Below are 13135 nucleotides of genomic sequence, written 5' to 3'. Positions count from 1 at the left end.
CCTGCAATTTGTTAAGGAGACGGTTACGGACTTGATTTGTAGTTTTGTTTATCATAATCATTTGACAAACCACAGGTTTGTATTTATGGGAGGGGGTGTTACGGCCCTAGCAGGGCCTCCTCCTGAAGGTGCCTGTGTGGGCGTGTCCCACCACCTCTTCTGCCTGAGGTGCCACCTTTCCCTTTTGTGCAGCTGACTCTCGTCAGTAATCAAGGAGATTTAAGCCCAGGGAAAGGTGAGCTCGGGGCCAGAGTGCCATTAGTGTGGTTACAGCTAGTGAGCTGAGTGTGTTGCTGTGTTTTCAGCTAGTGAGCTGCACTCTTTTTGACTTTGTGCTTTATTGACTAACATTGAGTTTTGTTTATTTCTTTAAATGGTGATAGCGGCTTGTCCGTCTCTTTTAGTTGAGCTACTTTAATAAAACTCTTTAATTTACCCTCATGCCTTTTTGTCTCCTTTTTCTGACCCGGACACTTTTTGTTACCTCCCCCTCACCGCCTAGACCCCTCAGGGGAACGTAACACTCACCTTCAGCTGATGCAAAACGCCACTGGTGGATTTTTATCTTGTGCAAGTAAGAGCTCCTTCACTCACCGTTTTAAAACACACTTTTACTCCCTGTCCTGCAACCCAGTGTCAGATGTCTGTGATCTTATGTTACTTTTATGTACTTGTTTATTGTTTAACTCCTCTTTTCTGTTTCCATATCTTTTACCTTCTGGTGTGTGCTGTTTGTCTTTTGTATTTGATATCATTTTACAGCACTTTGGTTTGCCCTGTTGTTGTTTTTATGTGCTTTATAAATAAAGTAGTACGGTAACTGTATTTGTTTTAATTACATACTTACAAGTCACCATTTTAGAAAATACAAGATCAAATCAAAAATGAATTACAAAAATACTTATATATTTGCCTTCAGTTAGCTGTATTATAATATAAAATACTTAAAAACATAACTATTGGAAAAGGAGTGAGCATCTTTACTCTCCAGGCAGAACAAAGCAAGTAACATGTTGAATATTTTCATGTTTTGAGACAGGTGAGTTCACATGAAACAACTACTTCACCTTAACTCAAAAAATATATACCTAAGATCGTCTACAATCATTCACCGCACAACCCTTCCCTTCTTGCCCTGCTATCAGAATCAAAGTCCATTCAGTGTAAATATCTTTGTACCCTCCCCTTTCACAGACTTCCCTCAAAAGGACTTTGGGTTCGAATTTCAGTTCATATTTGCATTCTTGTAACGGAAAGGAAAGCTTTCAGACATTTACAGTCATCGTGAGGAGACATGGCGCAGCAAGTGATTCAGCTGGATCAAGAAAAATTGAGCTGTCCAGTCTGTCTGGATCTCCTTAAGGATCCCGTCACTATTCCCTGTGGGCACAGCTACTGCATGAGCTGTATCAAAAAATATTGGGATGAGAAGGTAACACACAGCTGCCCCCAGTGCAAGAAGACTTTTACACCGAGGCCTGTCCTGGTGAAAAACACCATGTTAGCTGAGTTAGTGGACGACCTAAAGAAAGCAGGACTTCCAGCTGCTTCATCTGATCATGCCTATGCTGGACCTGGAGACATGGCCTGTGATTTCTGTTCTGGGAAGAAGCTGAAAGCCTTCAAGTCCTGCCTGGTGTGTATGGCCTCTTACTGTGAGCAGCACCTCCAGCCTCACTACAACGTAGCTCCACTAAAGAAACACAAGCTAATCAAAGCCACTTCAAAGCTTCAGGAGAACATCTGCCCTCGCCATGATGAGGTGATGAAGATCTTCTGCCGCACTGATCAGCAGTGTATCTGTTATCTCTGCTTAATGGATGAACACAAAGACCATGTCACAGTGTCAGCTGCAGCAGAAAGAGCTGAGAGGCAGAAAGATCTAGCAGGGAATCGACAGAACCTCCAGCAGAGAATCCAGGACAGAGAGAAAGATATGAAGGTGTTTCAGGAGGAGGTGGAGGCCATTAATCTTTCTGCTGATAAAACAGTGAAGGAGAGTGAGGAGTTGTTCAAAGACCTGATCAATCTAATTGAGAAAAAAAGCTCTGAGTTGAAGCAGAAGATCAGATCCAAGCAGAAAACTGAACAGAACAGAGTCAAAGAGCTTCAGGAGAAGCTAGAGCAGGAGATCAGAGATCTGAGGAGGAGAGACACTGAACTGCAGCAGCTGTCACTGACTGAGGATCACCTCCATTTTCTGAAAAGCTACTCCTCACTGTCACATCTGAGTGCATCTACAAACGTACCCACTATCAGTGTTCAACCTCAACAGTACTTTAAGGATATGATGATGGAAGTGTCACACCTTAGAAATAAACTACAGGCCATTTTGAGTAAAGAGCCGGCAAACACCTGTCAGAAAATGACTCAAGTGGATCTAAAAGAGCCCGTAACTAGACATGAGTTTTTGAAATACGCCTGTCAAATCACACTGGATCCAAAGACTGCAAATCCATATTTATCTCTGAGTATGAGCAACAGGAAGGCAACGCTGACGCAAGTCGAACACTTAGTTTCCATCCATCCAAAAAGGTTCTTACCATGGTGGCAGGTGATGAGTTCTGATGGTCTGACTGGATGTTGTTACTGGGAAGTAAAGTGGAGTGGTAAAGTTTTAATTGCAGTTGCATACAATGACATTTGTAGAACAGGAAACAGGACTGAATGTGGATTTGGAAATAATGAGAAATCTTGGGCACTAGAATGTGAGAACGGTAGTTATGTTTTCAGACACAACAGCATTTCCACTTTAATCTCAGGCCCTCAATCCTCCAGAGTGGGAGTGTATTTGGATCACAGGGCAGGTATTCTGTCTTTCTACAGCATCACTGAGACCATGAATCTCCTCCACAGAGTCCAGACCAGGTTCACTCAACCTCTCTATCCTGGTTTTTGGCTGTCAGCATTTGTTGGAGACACTGTTGAGTTGTGTAAGTTAAAGTAGACCGGAGTGATGGCTGATCTGTGGTGAACAGTAAAATAATATATGCTGAGATGTGGCTGCACTGCTGAGGTCAAACTCTGTGGGTGAGAATTTAAAAAAATTGAAAAATACTGCATTTATAAAAGCAGGTATACTTATAACATATGCAGATTTTATAAGAATAAAACTTGCATTAGAAAGTATTTTGATTTATTCATTTAAATAAACCTATTAATTTCTCTGACCACAATCATCTCCAAAATGAATGTATTATAATGTAAGAAAATGTCATTATAATTTATATATTAATTAATTTAATGTCTATATTTGTTGCTTGGTATTTCATATGCTGTGTATTCTTCTTGTATATATTATAAAGCTGTTTTAATGATATTACAAAATCACAGCAGTATTAAATGTAAATTTAAGCACGTTTAATTTAAGCCATTCTGAATAATGACCAAATTTACTTTTGGTAGCTATAATGTTAACACTAATGCTCTCAATCTTTACAAATGCAGGATTTTTAATTGTTATAGAGTATATTTAGTGTAAAAGCTCAGGTTATTTTTTCTTCCACTGAGCAAAACGGTCCAGTTTTGTGTAACCTGCACAGCAGAAGAGCCACACCTGAGGGTAATGGGAATATTTAAAGTTGTCCAATTGTCCTGTCCATGACCATTTAAAATAAATCTTTGATTCGTTCCACTTTTATGATTCTCAATCTCTTTACTTTTATTTTAATATAACAAATAAGTAAAAGGTCATTTAATCCGAAACAGCACACATGTAACAAAAGTAAATAAAAGTAAACATTTCACCAGACAGTGTTACTTTCAGATTTATTACACAACTTGTTTAAACATTCCACAACAATCATGCAGGAATAAAATGGGAATTATACAAAGCTTTACACGCTTCTCCAATCACACTTCAGGAATAACTGGACTTCTGATCATTGTCTCAAAAACACTCAAAATGTGAGGTAATTTTTAAAAATCATTATCTACAGACGAAAGACCGTGTGTTGACTGAATGCTGAAGAGGGTGAAAGAAACAAAAACACTCATTATAGGGTAATGAAGTCAGCAATTAACTATACATAACTGTGCACTGCGTCAGCATTGAGTTCATTTGGAATATTAAAGTTTAAAATGCCAGGAATGTCAACAAATGCACCATCAATTCCTTATCCCTTATTTGATGTCCTCCTTAGAAGTAAAAAAAAACATTACACATCAGAAATTATTAACATAACACCTTGTCCTTTTTTCTTTTGTACAACAATTCTACAAAAGAAATAAAAGCTACAGTAAAACAGACGCACAAAGAAAGTCAGAGCGCTCTGGGATCATTGGACGTTTATCATTTCATTCCCTTAAATTCTTACCATTCAGAAAAAATCTGTAAAGGTGCAGAAAGTGTCTTACCTAAATTCTGACTTTGAAAGGTCAAATACTTGAGAGTCAACCATAAGCATCTCTAATCCCAGCCTCAGCATATATCTATACTTAAAAATATCAAAGCTTGAGATAATTAAGATAACGGTTGTTATAATTACCTTCTGTTCTTTTAACGCCTGTAACACAAAAAGCTTCCTGTCTTTTTTTAAGAGCTGAAACATGTTTTGAGGGTTTTCCTTAGTCGCATACACTATACACACTTTATGGACAAACGTATTGAGCCACAACTTTCAGTCTTTCAGTCTCATTGCCACAGGTGTGTAAAATCAAGCACCTACCCACACAGTCTGCCTTTTGTGAAAGAATGAGTCATTCTGAAGAGCTCACTGTATTCAATGGTAGTGCTGTGGTACCTCTGTAACAAGTCAGTTTTCACGCTAGATATATTCAACAATCAGCTGTAAGTGGTTTTATTGCAAAGTGGAAGTGTTTAGGAACCACAGCAACTCAGTCATGAAGTAGTAAGAGCAGAGGAGGCATAGTGTTTAACAGTCACCAACGCTCTGCTGAGTCTGCCGCGCTCCAAAACTCCTCTAGCATTAACATCGCCACAAAAAGCTGAACTGGGAGTTCAAGGCGTGGGTTGCCAAACACAAAAAGTCCCTTTAGATATAACATGCAGGTGACCAACCTTTTGTCTATATATGTATGTTCTAACACAGCAGTTTTTTTAAAATACTCATTAAACATGGGCAGCACGGTGGTTAACACTGTTGCCGCAAAGCAAGAAGGTCCTGAGTTCAATTCCACCATCAGGCCAGGGTCTTTCTGTGTGGAGTTTGCATGTTCTCCCCGTGTTTGCGTGGGTTCTCTCCGGGTACTCCGGCTTCCTCCCACCGTCCAAAGACATGGACTTAGTGGAGATAGGTTAATTGGTTAATCCAAATTGCCCATAGGTGTGAATGTGACATAATTATTGGAATTCAATCCAGATAACAGTTTCCCCCTTACTTGCTAAAAAAAAAAACGCATATGAGAGCTCAATAAAAATTTGAATATGCCTGATGAGGATTTTTTACACATAATCTGGGTGTTTAGCGGTGAAATACTGTTGTTATTAACAGATTTTAAAAAACGCAAAGTTTCCAAAACCCCACTGTCTATGTGCAAATATCTAGCTTTTAGCCGCTAATAGCAAACTAGCAAGATGTAAAAGTCTATTGGAGCTGCTAAAAGTGAACAAAGCAAATTTTGTATGTGTGTGTGTGTTGCACATGAGGCAAAACATACAGTCATCCTATAATCTGAAGAAACACAGTTCACTTTTTCAGTAAGTTGCAGATGTTATAAGAACAGAAGTTACCCAGAAGATTGAAGAGCAGTAACAAAAAGCCATATTTCACAGCTTTTACTAAAAGGTGACTTAAACATGTTATAAGCAACCTTAACATGTCTTCAAATCTCCCTTTAAGTCACTGTGAGCAAACTTCACAATAGCCATTGTGTATGCTCTTATTTATGCTTTTTCCGCTGTGTCATATATCAAAATGTCTGCTGTGAGAAAAGCTCCCCAGTTATGTTGATCCTATCAGGGTTAGAAACAAATAATAACAATTTAACAAACACTTTAGCCACAAATACTGTGTAAAAAAAAAAGTCAGATCATGAGAAAAACAGGCACCATATCCACCATAATCTCAATGGAAAATATCAGGTAAATATCAAACATGACTATATAAGAATTATGGATAAAAAGAAGTCTAATTTTGAAGCATATAAATAGAAAACAATGAAAAGTAAAGTTTGTATTATCAACGTGTACTACTTTACAGTGTGCTCATTTTAAACACATACTCTCCCAGATGTAACAATGTAACGATAAAGCCAAACAATCATCTTTTATGGGTTAGTGGTTTGTTTGTTTTTTAACTTCCATTTACATTTTCATGCTCCGGCTGTTTTGTGAGGTTGTTCGAGTATTTTTAGATCAAGTCAGATGAGATCATATTCTTTGGTAAAAGGAGGGTGAAGAGGATGTTTGTATGAATTACCTCTGATAACACTACGCACGTCAACAAACCAATGATAAAAGGCCTTATACACAAGTTTAAAAATACAATGATAAAAAGTGATAGTATCAAAGTTTCCACAGTACAATACATACAACAGATTATTGCACCAAATGTAACTATTTTAAATGTTATCATAGCAGAGCGACTTAGTGACACTGTTTCACTTTCTCCACTCTCTGGATTTAAATCCACCCATAAATGAATAATACAATTAAAAAGCGAATGTTCAGTAGGGAACGTTTTAAAGACCAAAAATTATTATTTGGTGAATGATTAAATAAAGAAATTATAGTGGCAAGTAGTTACATAGCCAATCGGTCATTTTGTATCAAAATTCTCATTAACTATATGTGTATTACACATGTTGTAAAGTCACAAATATTAAACCAATAAAGCTTTGTGCATCTTACATTTACACTAAACTGTCATTTCAGAAAACATCGCTTTCGCCTACGGTCGGCTTCAAGTGCGTTACAGGGTTATGGTAATATACCTAAAAATGCACAAACCTTAAACAATAAGCATGATCGGACTTTGTCATCGCTTAAAAAATAATGAGCTGCTTAAACTTTTCCTTTAGGAAAGTTACATTTTAAGTGATGATTTGCTGTGAGTCTCACAGCAGTGATGGTGTGATCACCAAATGTTGCTATCAGCTCGTCTTTCCTCTGGAGGAACAGCGCCCTCTCTCTGCAGATTTCCCACTAAAACCTAGAGGCCTGTAGTGGGAGACAGCCTCATTAGATGGTCTCATTTGTTTACTTTCAGCATTTTGTCCATACACTGCCTGGCCAAAAAAACAAATTTTACAAAGCAAAAAAAAAGAAAAATTTTCATCCATCATTTTTCATCAAGAATGTTGGAAGGGTCGAATTATTGGCCTCTTTCAAGCAAAGAAAACAACTAAAGAGACTGATAAAACGACTAAAACCGGGTAGGGGCTTTCCAAGTTCTCATTACAATAAGGCAGTAAGAACAGAGTAAAAAGAACAGGACTAAGCAAAACCAAAAAGGTTTTGTTTAAATAAAATAAATCTTGATTTGTAGATGAGCTGTTAGCTTAGTGAGCTACACCTCCTACTCAGCTGCAGCTGGAGCCTTGTTGGCTGGACTGATGAAAAGGGTAGAAAAGGGTTCAATTTCGTAGGAAGTATAAAGATTGGACTCAGCAATGGAAAAATTGCCAGATTTAACCCTTTAACGCCTATTGTTTCATATTACATACATTCAGTTTTTTGTGAGTTATATCATCAGTGTGATTTTTTTTCCCAATAACAAACCTAAAAAAATGCATTTTTAAGTATTTTCTTTGAAGCCAGATGTAGCAAACACAATATAAATTAAAAGTCATATATAGAAATTAAAATGTAATTCATTTTTCAAACAAATTTGCTAGATAGTTCAATAAACTCTCCATTTTCAAAAAATTCAAAGAACTTTCTAGCAATTATTTCATATTTCAGGCTTTCATAACCCTCCCAAAGCATGCAACTGTGTACAGACAAAAACGTGGTGACGCTGCATAAGCTTATCGAAACAATGCCATGGTGAATGCAAGCTGTCATCAAAGCTAAAAAGGCAGTGCAAGATATTATTAGATTTTTTTTGACAGGCAGTGTATTTTCTGATCTGTGAGCAAGGATGCCAATAAGACTTTTGAGTCTTTAGCTGGGTAAGTGTTTAACTTTTAAAAGTCATATCATTCGAACTACATTCAGCAACACATTCATAGCAGATGAGATTCTGAATATCTGTGAATCTGTTCACTATCTTGGGACAAATGTAACACTGACGCAAGTTTTCATTATTTTACACCAACAAATGGACCCTGTGGTTTGACACAAAACAAGAACACAATAATAGGTAACAGATTTTCCTCTACAATGTGAGCCTTTTAGAATAAAGCAGTGTACCCTTTCTCTTACTTTATACTGACATCTACACACTAAAAACAGTCACACGGGTTTACATTTTGCCGTAGGAGTGATAAATGCAAAGCTAAAAATGAAGCTTTTAGATCAATATAAGGACATTTAAGCTGCGTTTCAAACACAAGTGCCTCCTAAAAACGAAACAAAACATGTCTAAAAGTTGTTCCAGAGCAGGAACAGTGAGGAAGGTCATATTTTTAAATGGGCATGTTGCTTTTTTAAGACATTAAGTTTGCCATTCTTGTAAAAGTAAGCTGTGTAGAAAAAAGAGCGCATTAAAAAAAAAGATTATTTTGGTATTTGTGCTGAAATTTGCAAAAGAATAGCAGACAAAAGCAGAGAGTGGAGAAACAAGTCCCACCACAAATAAGCCAGCAGGTTGCTGGGACTAGCTAGTGGCTGTGAAGAGTGATCAAATACAAAAACACCATCCATCCAAATGTCTACAGCTTCTCTGTGCCGAATATGTAACAAAAAAGGCAACCACAGTCCACATCAGCCAATTTGTAGCAGGTCATCAGAGACGAAGGGTGTTGCTGTGAAGGTGTGTACATTTTTTTTTTAAGTTTTATACTTTTAGTTAAAAAAAAAATTACAAACAAAACCTTAGCTGAATAACAACGATCTGCATGTTGAGTCAGTGGTTTTGCATGCAAATAATATGTAGATATTTTGCAATGTGACATTTAGAGAATAAAATCTGTTTTTAGGAGGAATTCCTTTTTTGTGTTACATGAGGAGCTGAGTGGAACTGGATCAGTCAGATTTTAGTTCTGGGATGCTGAATAAATATTTAGATTTCTACTTTTGAAGTGCCACTGAGCAAACCACTAGACTACCAACCTTTCCTCTATAACTATATTTCTTTACTTCCTATCAACCTGCCTGTTTTTCATGACGGCAGCTCATTTAAATTACAAACTGTAGTTGAGCAATAATGTCCTTGTTTACATCAAACAAGATTTTGAATCGTTTCCATTAGAGGTTTCCTCGATAATTTAAAAATAAATGATCAATATCACATCATACATTATTGTGTAGCTGTTCTTATTCTATGCTTTTGCATGGCTATGGTTACATACTCTCTTGCTACCTCCATTTATTTGGAGATTTAATTAAATTGCCTCAAAAGAAATTATGCAATAGACAACGGTATAGATGAACTTGCAAAATTGCAATGATATTGTCGTTATCGGCAATAATCGTGAAGAGAAAATCTGACAGGACAGCCCGAGTTTCCAACATTTGTTGGTGTTAAAATGCTACATGTAACACTCTAAGACTTAACTACCACAGTAGCTGCTGGATAAAAGCCTCTTGTTCAATGAATATCTGGTATTTTTTTCTCCCCAGAAAACAGATACAGCAATGTGTACACTGTGTAGTGAAACCTTTCGCACACTATAGATCTCTAGCACTGAAAAACAGTAATTTTATCAGCTGGCAGGCACACAAAAGACACAAACACGAATAATAGAAAAATCCTCCTCTCTCTCTGCCTCACAGCAGACTAGGAAAGTTTGCAATCACCCTCAATATGTGGCAGGAAACCTGTGCGTGTCTGTCTGTTATTCCAGAGACGAAGGGTGAAGTAGAAACGGGGTACAGGCTTTACTCATTAGCGGGCTTCTCTTTGCAGGAAGGTTCACAGAGGATTTCTTTGTGTGGTAGTGGATAGGGGAAAGCTGCTCCGCTGCAAGTGCTACTGTGAACCAGTTTGTTGAGGCGAGAGAGGCCCTTGATGCTGCCAGGGGGCCTCCCGGGGCTGACCTTATACCCCGCCGCTCTGGTCGTACCGAGCGGCCTTCCAGGACTCGTCTTGAACCCGGCAGCTCTGGTGGTGCCGAGTGGTCGCCCTGTGCTGGTTCTATAACCAGCTAGCTTGGTGGTTCCCAAAGGCCTCCCACGTCTGCCCGTCTTCCCGACAGACTTGTTCTTCTTCTTGGCATCATCTGTTGCTTGATTGGTGTTTTTTAACCCTGCTAGCTTTCCAGACGAGCGGGGGTCTCCCCCAAGAACTTCCTGTCTCTGGCACACCATGGGCTTGTGGCTCTGGGTGGGTAAGGCCATGGGAGCCAGTGTCATCTGGAGGGATGATGGAGGGGGAGGAGGGTAGAACTTGCTGGCCTGTGAGGTGCACAGGTCAAAGTGAGCAGTGGGGTGGTGGCTGTCCTCTGCTAGGCACGACGGCCTGCTGTTCATGCAGAAGTCACTGGTTGTCACCTGGCGCATCATCTTCTGTTGGGGGTTGGAAATAATGCATCAGCACTCAAACATCAGGACTAATGTTTTCTGGATAGTGAAATGTCAGGTTAAAGTTAAAAAGCAACTCTACAGTTGAAACTGATCATACCCATATTTGCATGAAGACAAGAAACATGGGAACACTAAGACTTCAGTGAAATATTCTGAAAGCATCATCTGGTCTAATCCAGATCTACACACGGTGGATCTAATCCCATCCCAACAGATTATTCTCATAAGAAAGGTCAAGAAAGGGTGCTGCTTATTTCTGAAGTGAGCTTCACTTTTGTGCTGCTGGTCAAAGTTCAAATTTAGTGTCAGCGCTAAATATTAAGGGCTCATTACTGCCACGCTGAGAGTAGAGGGCTGAAAGCATCCACTATGACCTGCAGTTATAGTGGATTTTTCCCAAATGACCACATTGCACACTGAAAAGGGAAACTTCAAGGTGCATGAAGGTGGGAGACGATGCTATATCTGAAACATTTTAACAGGAGAAAGGACTTGAGGATTGTTTTGCTCTGCAGAGAAGGAGCAGCAGCATACTGTAATGTGGCTGTGTGCTGAAGTCGAGGTTATTACAGTAAACAAACTACACAATAACAGTTGTCTCATGGTGTTTGTACTATAAGATAAAGACCCCAACAATCAGACCTCAAATAAAACGTAGACTCAAAAAGAAAGGCAAACTAACAGAAACAATAATGGACTTACAAAAGTAACTATAATCAACAATATTGAGTAAATATGCTTAGTCTTAGTTAACTTGCACTACTTCTAAGCACTTTGTTCTGCAATGCGTGCCTTTCTCTTGTTTTCTATATGTTCCTCCAGTTCGTATATATTTCTCTTGTTTCTTATTTATTCCTGCTGTCTTACTCTTTATATTTTGTTCCTGCACAGTTGACATGGAGGACTTATAACTTTGTTCTACATGTACAGTGACAATAAAGGGCTATTTTATTTATTTTCAACCTGAGGAGGCATTGGTTAATCTGTTGGGTTGTTTGTTTGTTTTATTATAATGACTGTGAGTCAACTGCCTTCACACAGTGTTGTCCTTGTTTTATAATACCAGCTTTGAACTTCCTAATCTGCCTTTAATAATAATTAGCATGGAAACATACAAAACTAAACTAAAAGTAAACAAGAAAAACAAGCAAATCCACTCTGAAACTAAACAGAATTAAAACCAAATTAGACATTTGGATTCATACCCTTCATGCAACAACAACAACACTTAAAAGATTTTTTTTTTTAAATACACTCCTGGAAATAAAAAATATTATTGTTATTATAACTACTACTACCTATATAACCAGACAAATACCCTTCATATAGCAACAACAAAAACAAGTGCTGAAGCTAATAAAATAAACAAGAAAAGCCCCTCTGAAACGAAACAGAATTAAAAGTAACTTATTAGAAATACTGAAATAACAATAAAAAACAAAAACTATAGATCTCGATGAAAAATGCTTTGTTTAGAAACTCAAGTTCACATCTAGTTCACTTGTTTACACGCAGACTTTCTCGTGTTATGTTAACTCGACCATGAAAAGCTGTTTCATAATTTAACAAACAGCATATGATTATATACGTCCCGTAAACAGCTTCGACCTTAAGAATAAGGATAGACCTCACCAAAGTGGTGCTGAAGTGCCTTAGAGCAAGACCTCTCCTCTCGCCGGTCATAAAACCGTGTTAGACTGAATGCATTTGGCTGCTTTGCACACTTTAATTACAGTATTGAAGAGTGTAAATGGAGTGAAGTAAAGAGTGCACACAGCTGCTATCGCCTTTTCTGCAGAGGAAACGGGACGCAGGGAGGTGTGGACTTTCACCATCACACACGCTACACTGTCAGTAGTAATATTCATTCACAAAAAACAAAATGCACATGGATTCCGCATCTTTGCGTTCAGACAAAACCTCCAGCTCCCCGTTAACGAGCAGCACCGAGGGCTGAACGTAGCCTCGTCCCTGGCCCGAATAACGGGCTTTTTTTTAAAGAGACACAGAGACTGGTTTACACTGTTTACAACATGGCAGCTGACCGTGGACAGAGCTGATTTATGTGCTCGCATTTGAGCCGCATAACGAATCTAAATGCCCCTCCGGAGACCCGCGTTAGCGCTAACGTTACTGTACCTCGATTGTTCGCAGATCTCGGAGCAGAAAGGGTTAAGGAGCAAAATGATCTTTCATCCCCCTCAAAGCGCGAGTCGATCCATTTTCCAGAATATTTTCTCGCCACAGGACATCGGTTCGCTAACACACGATCACCGCATCGGGTAGTTTCGACGCGAGCGACGGTGAGAGGTGAGATGTGGTCAGCTAGACGGCTCCTTTTTTCATCTCCCAGCTCCAGCGGTTTGGATAAGAAACGCAGCCATTTTCCATTAAAAATTAATAAGACAGCAGCGCAGTCTGAGCATGCGCACAACAGCAAACTGGGGATGTGAGGAGGTTATTCTCCTTCCCCTCCTCCTGAACTGCTTTGACGACCGAAAACGCTTTTTTTTTGTCTCTCAAGTCCTGAAAATTCTCATTTTCACC

The 13135-nt window shown here is 38.7% G+C and overlaps 2 protein-coding genes across 2 annotated transcripts; one reads left to right on the top strand and one right to left on the bottom strand.

The window, feature by feature from the left end:
- The first annotated feature begins 1282 nt into the window (after positions 1-1282).
- On the top strand, positions 1283-3202 carry LOC146510273 (tripartite motif-containing protein 16-like). The gene has a single exon (XM_085175898.1). The coding sequence runs from the start codon at positions 1295-1297 to the stop codon at positions 2945-2947; it is 1653 nt and encodes a 550-aa protein (XP_085032024.1). The 5' UTR covers positions 1283-1294; the 3' UTR covers positions 2948-3202.
- Positions 3203-8015: 4813 nt separating this feature from the next.
- c10h5orf24 (chromosome 10 C5orf24 homolog) lies at positions 8016-13038 on the bottom strand. The gene is made up of 2 exons (XM_085175900.1): positions 12728-13038; positions 8016-10570 (listed from the first exon to the last, which is right to left on the bottom strand). Exon 2 carries the CDS (start codon positions 10565-10567, stop codon positions 9944-9946), a length of 624 nt encoding a protein of 207 aa, XP_085032026.1. The 5' UTR covers positions 10568-10570; positions 12728-13038; the 3' UTR covers positions 8016-9943.
- Between the last annotated feature and the right edge of the window lie 97 nt (positions 13039-13135).

The sequence above is a fragment of the Neolamprologus multifasciatus genome, chromosome 10 (genome assembly GCF_963576455.1).
Source record: "Neolamprologus multifasciatus chromosome 10, fNeoMul1.2, whole genome shotgun sequence".
In the NCBI taxonomy this organism is placed as follows: domain Eukaryota; kingdom Metazoa; phylum Chordata; class Actinopteri; order Cichliformes; family Cichlidae; genus Neolamprologus; species Neolamprologus multifasciatus.
Note: the sequence above shows the minus strand (reverse complement) of the source record. Positions and strands in the feature narration are given on the sequence as shown.

Coding starts and splice junctions, on each gene's coding strand:
- LOC146510273 (XM_085175898.1), top strand. CDS start 1,295: ATGGCGCAGCAAGTGATTCAGCTGGATCAAGAAAAATTGAGCTGTCCA.
- c10h5orf24 (XM_085175900.1), bottom strand. CDS start 10,567: ATGATGCGCCAGGTGACAACCAGTGACTTCTGCATGAACAGCAGGCCG.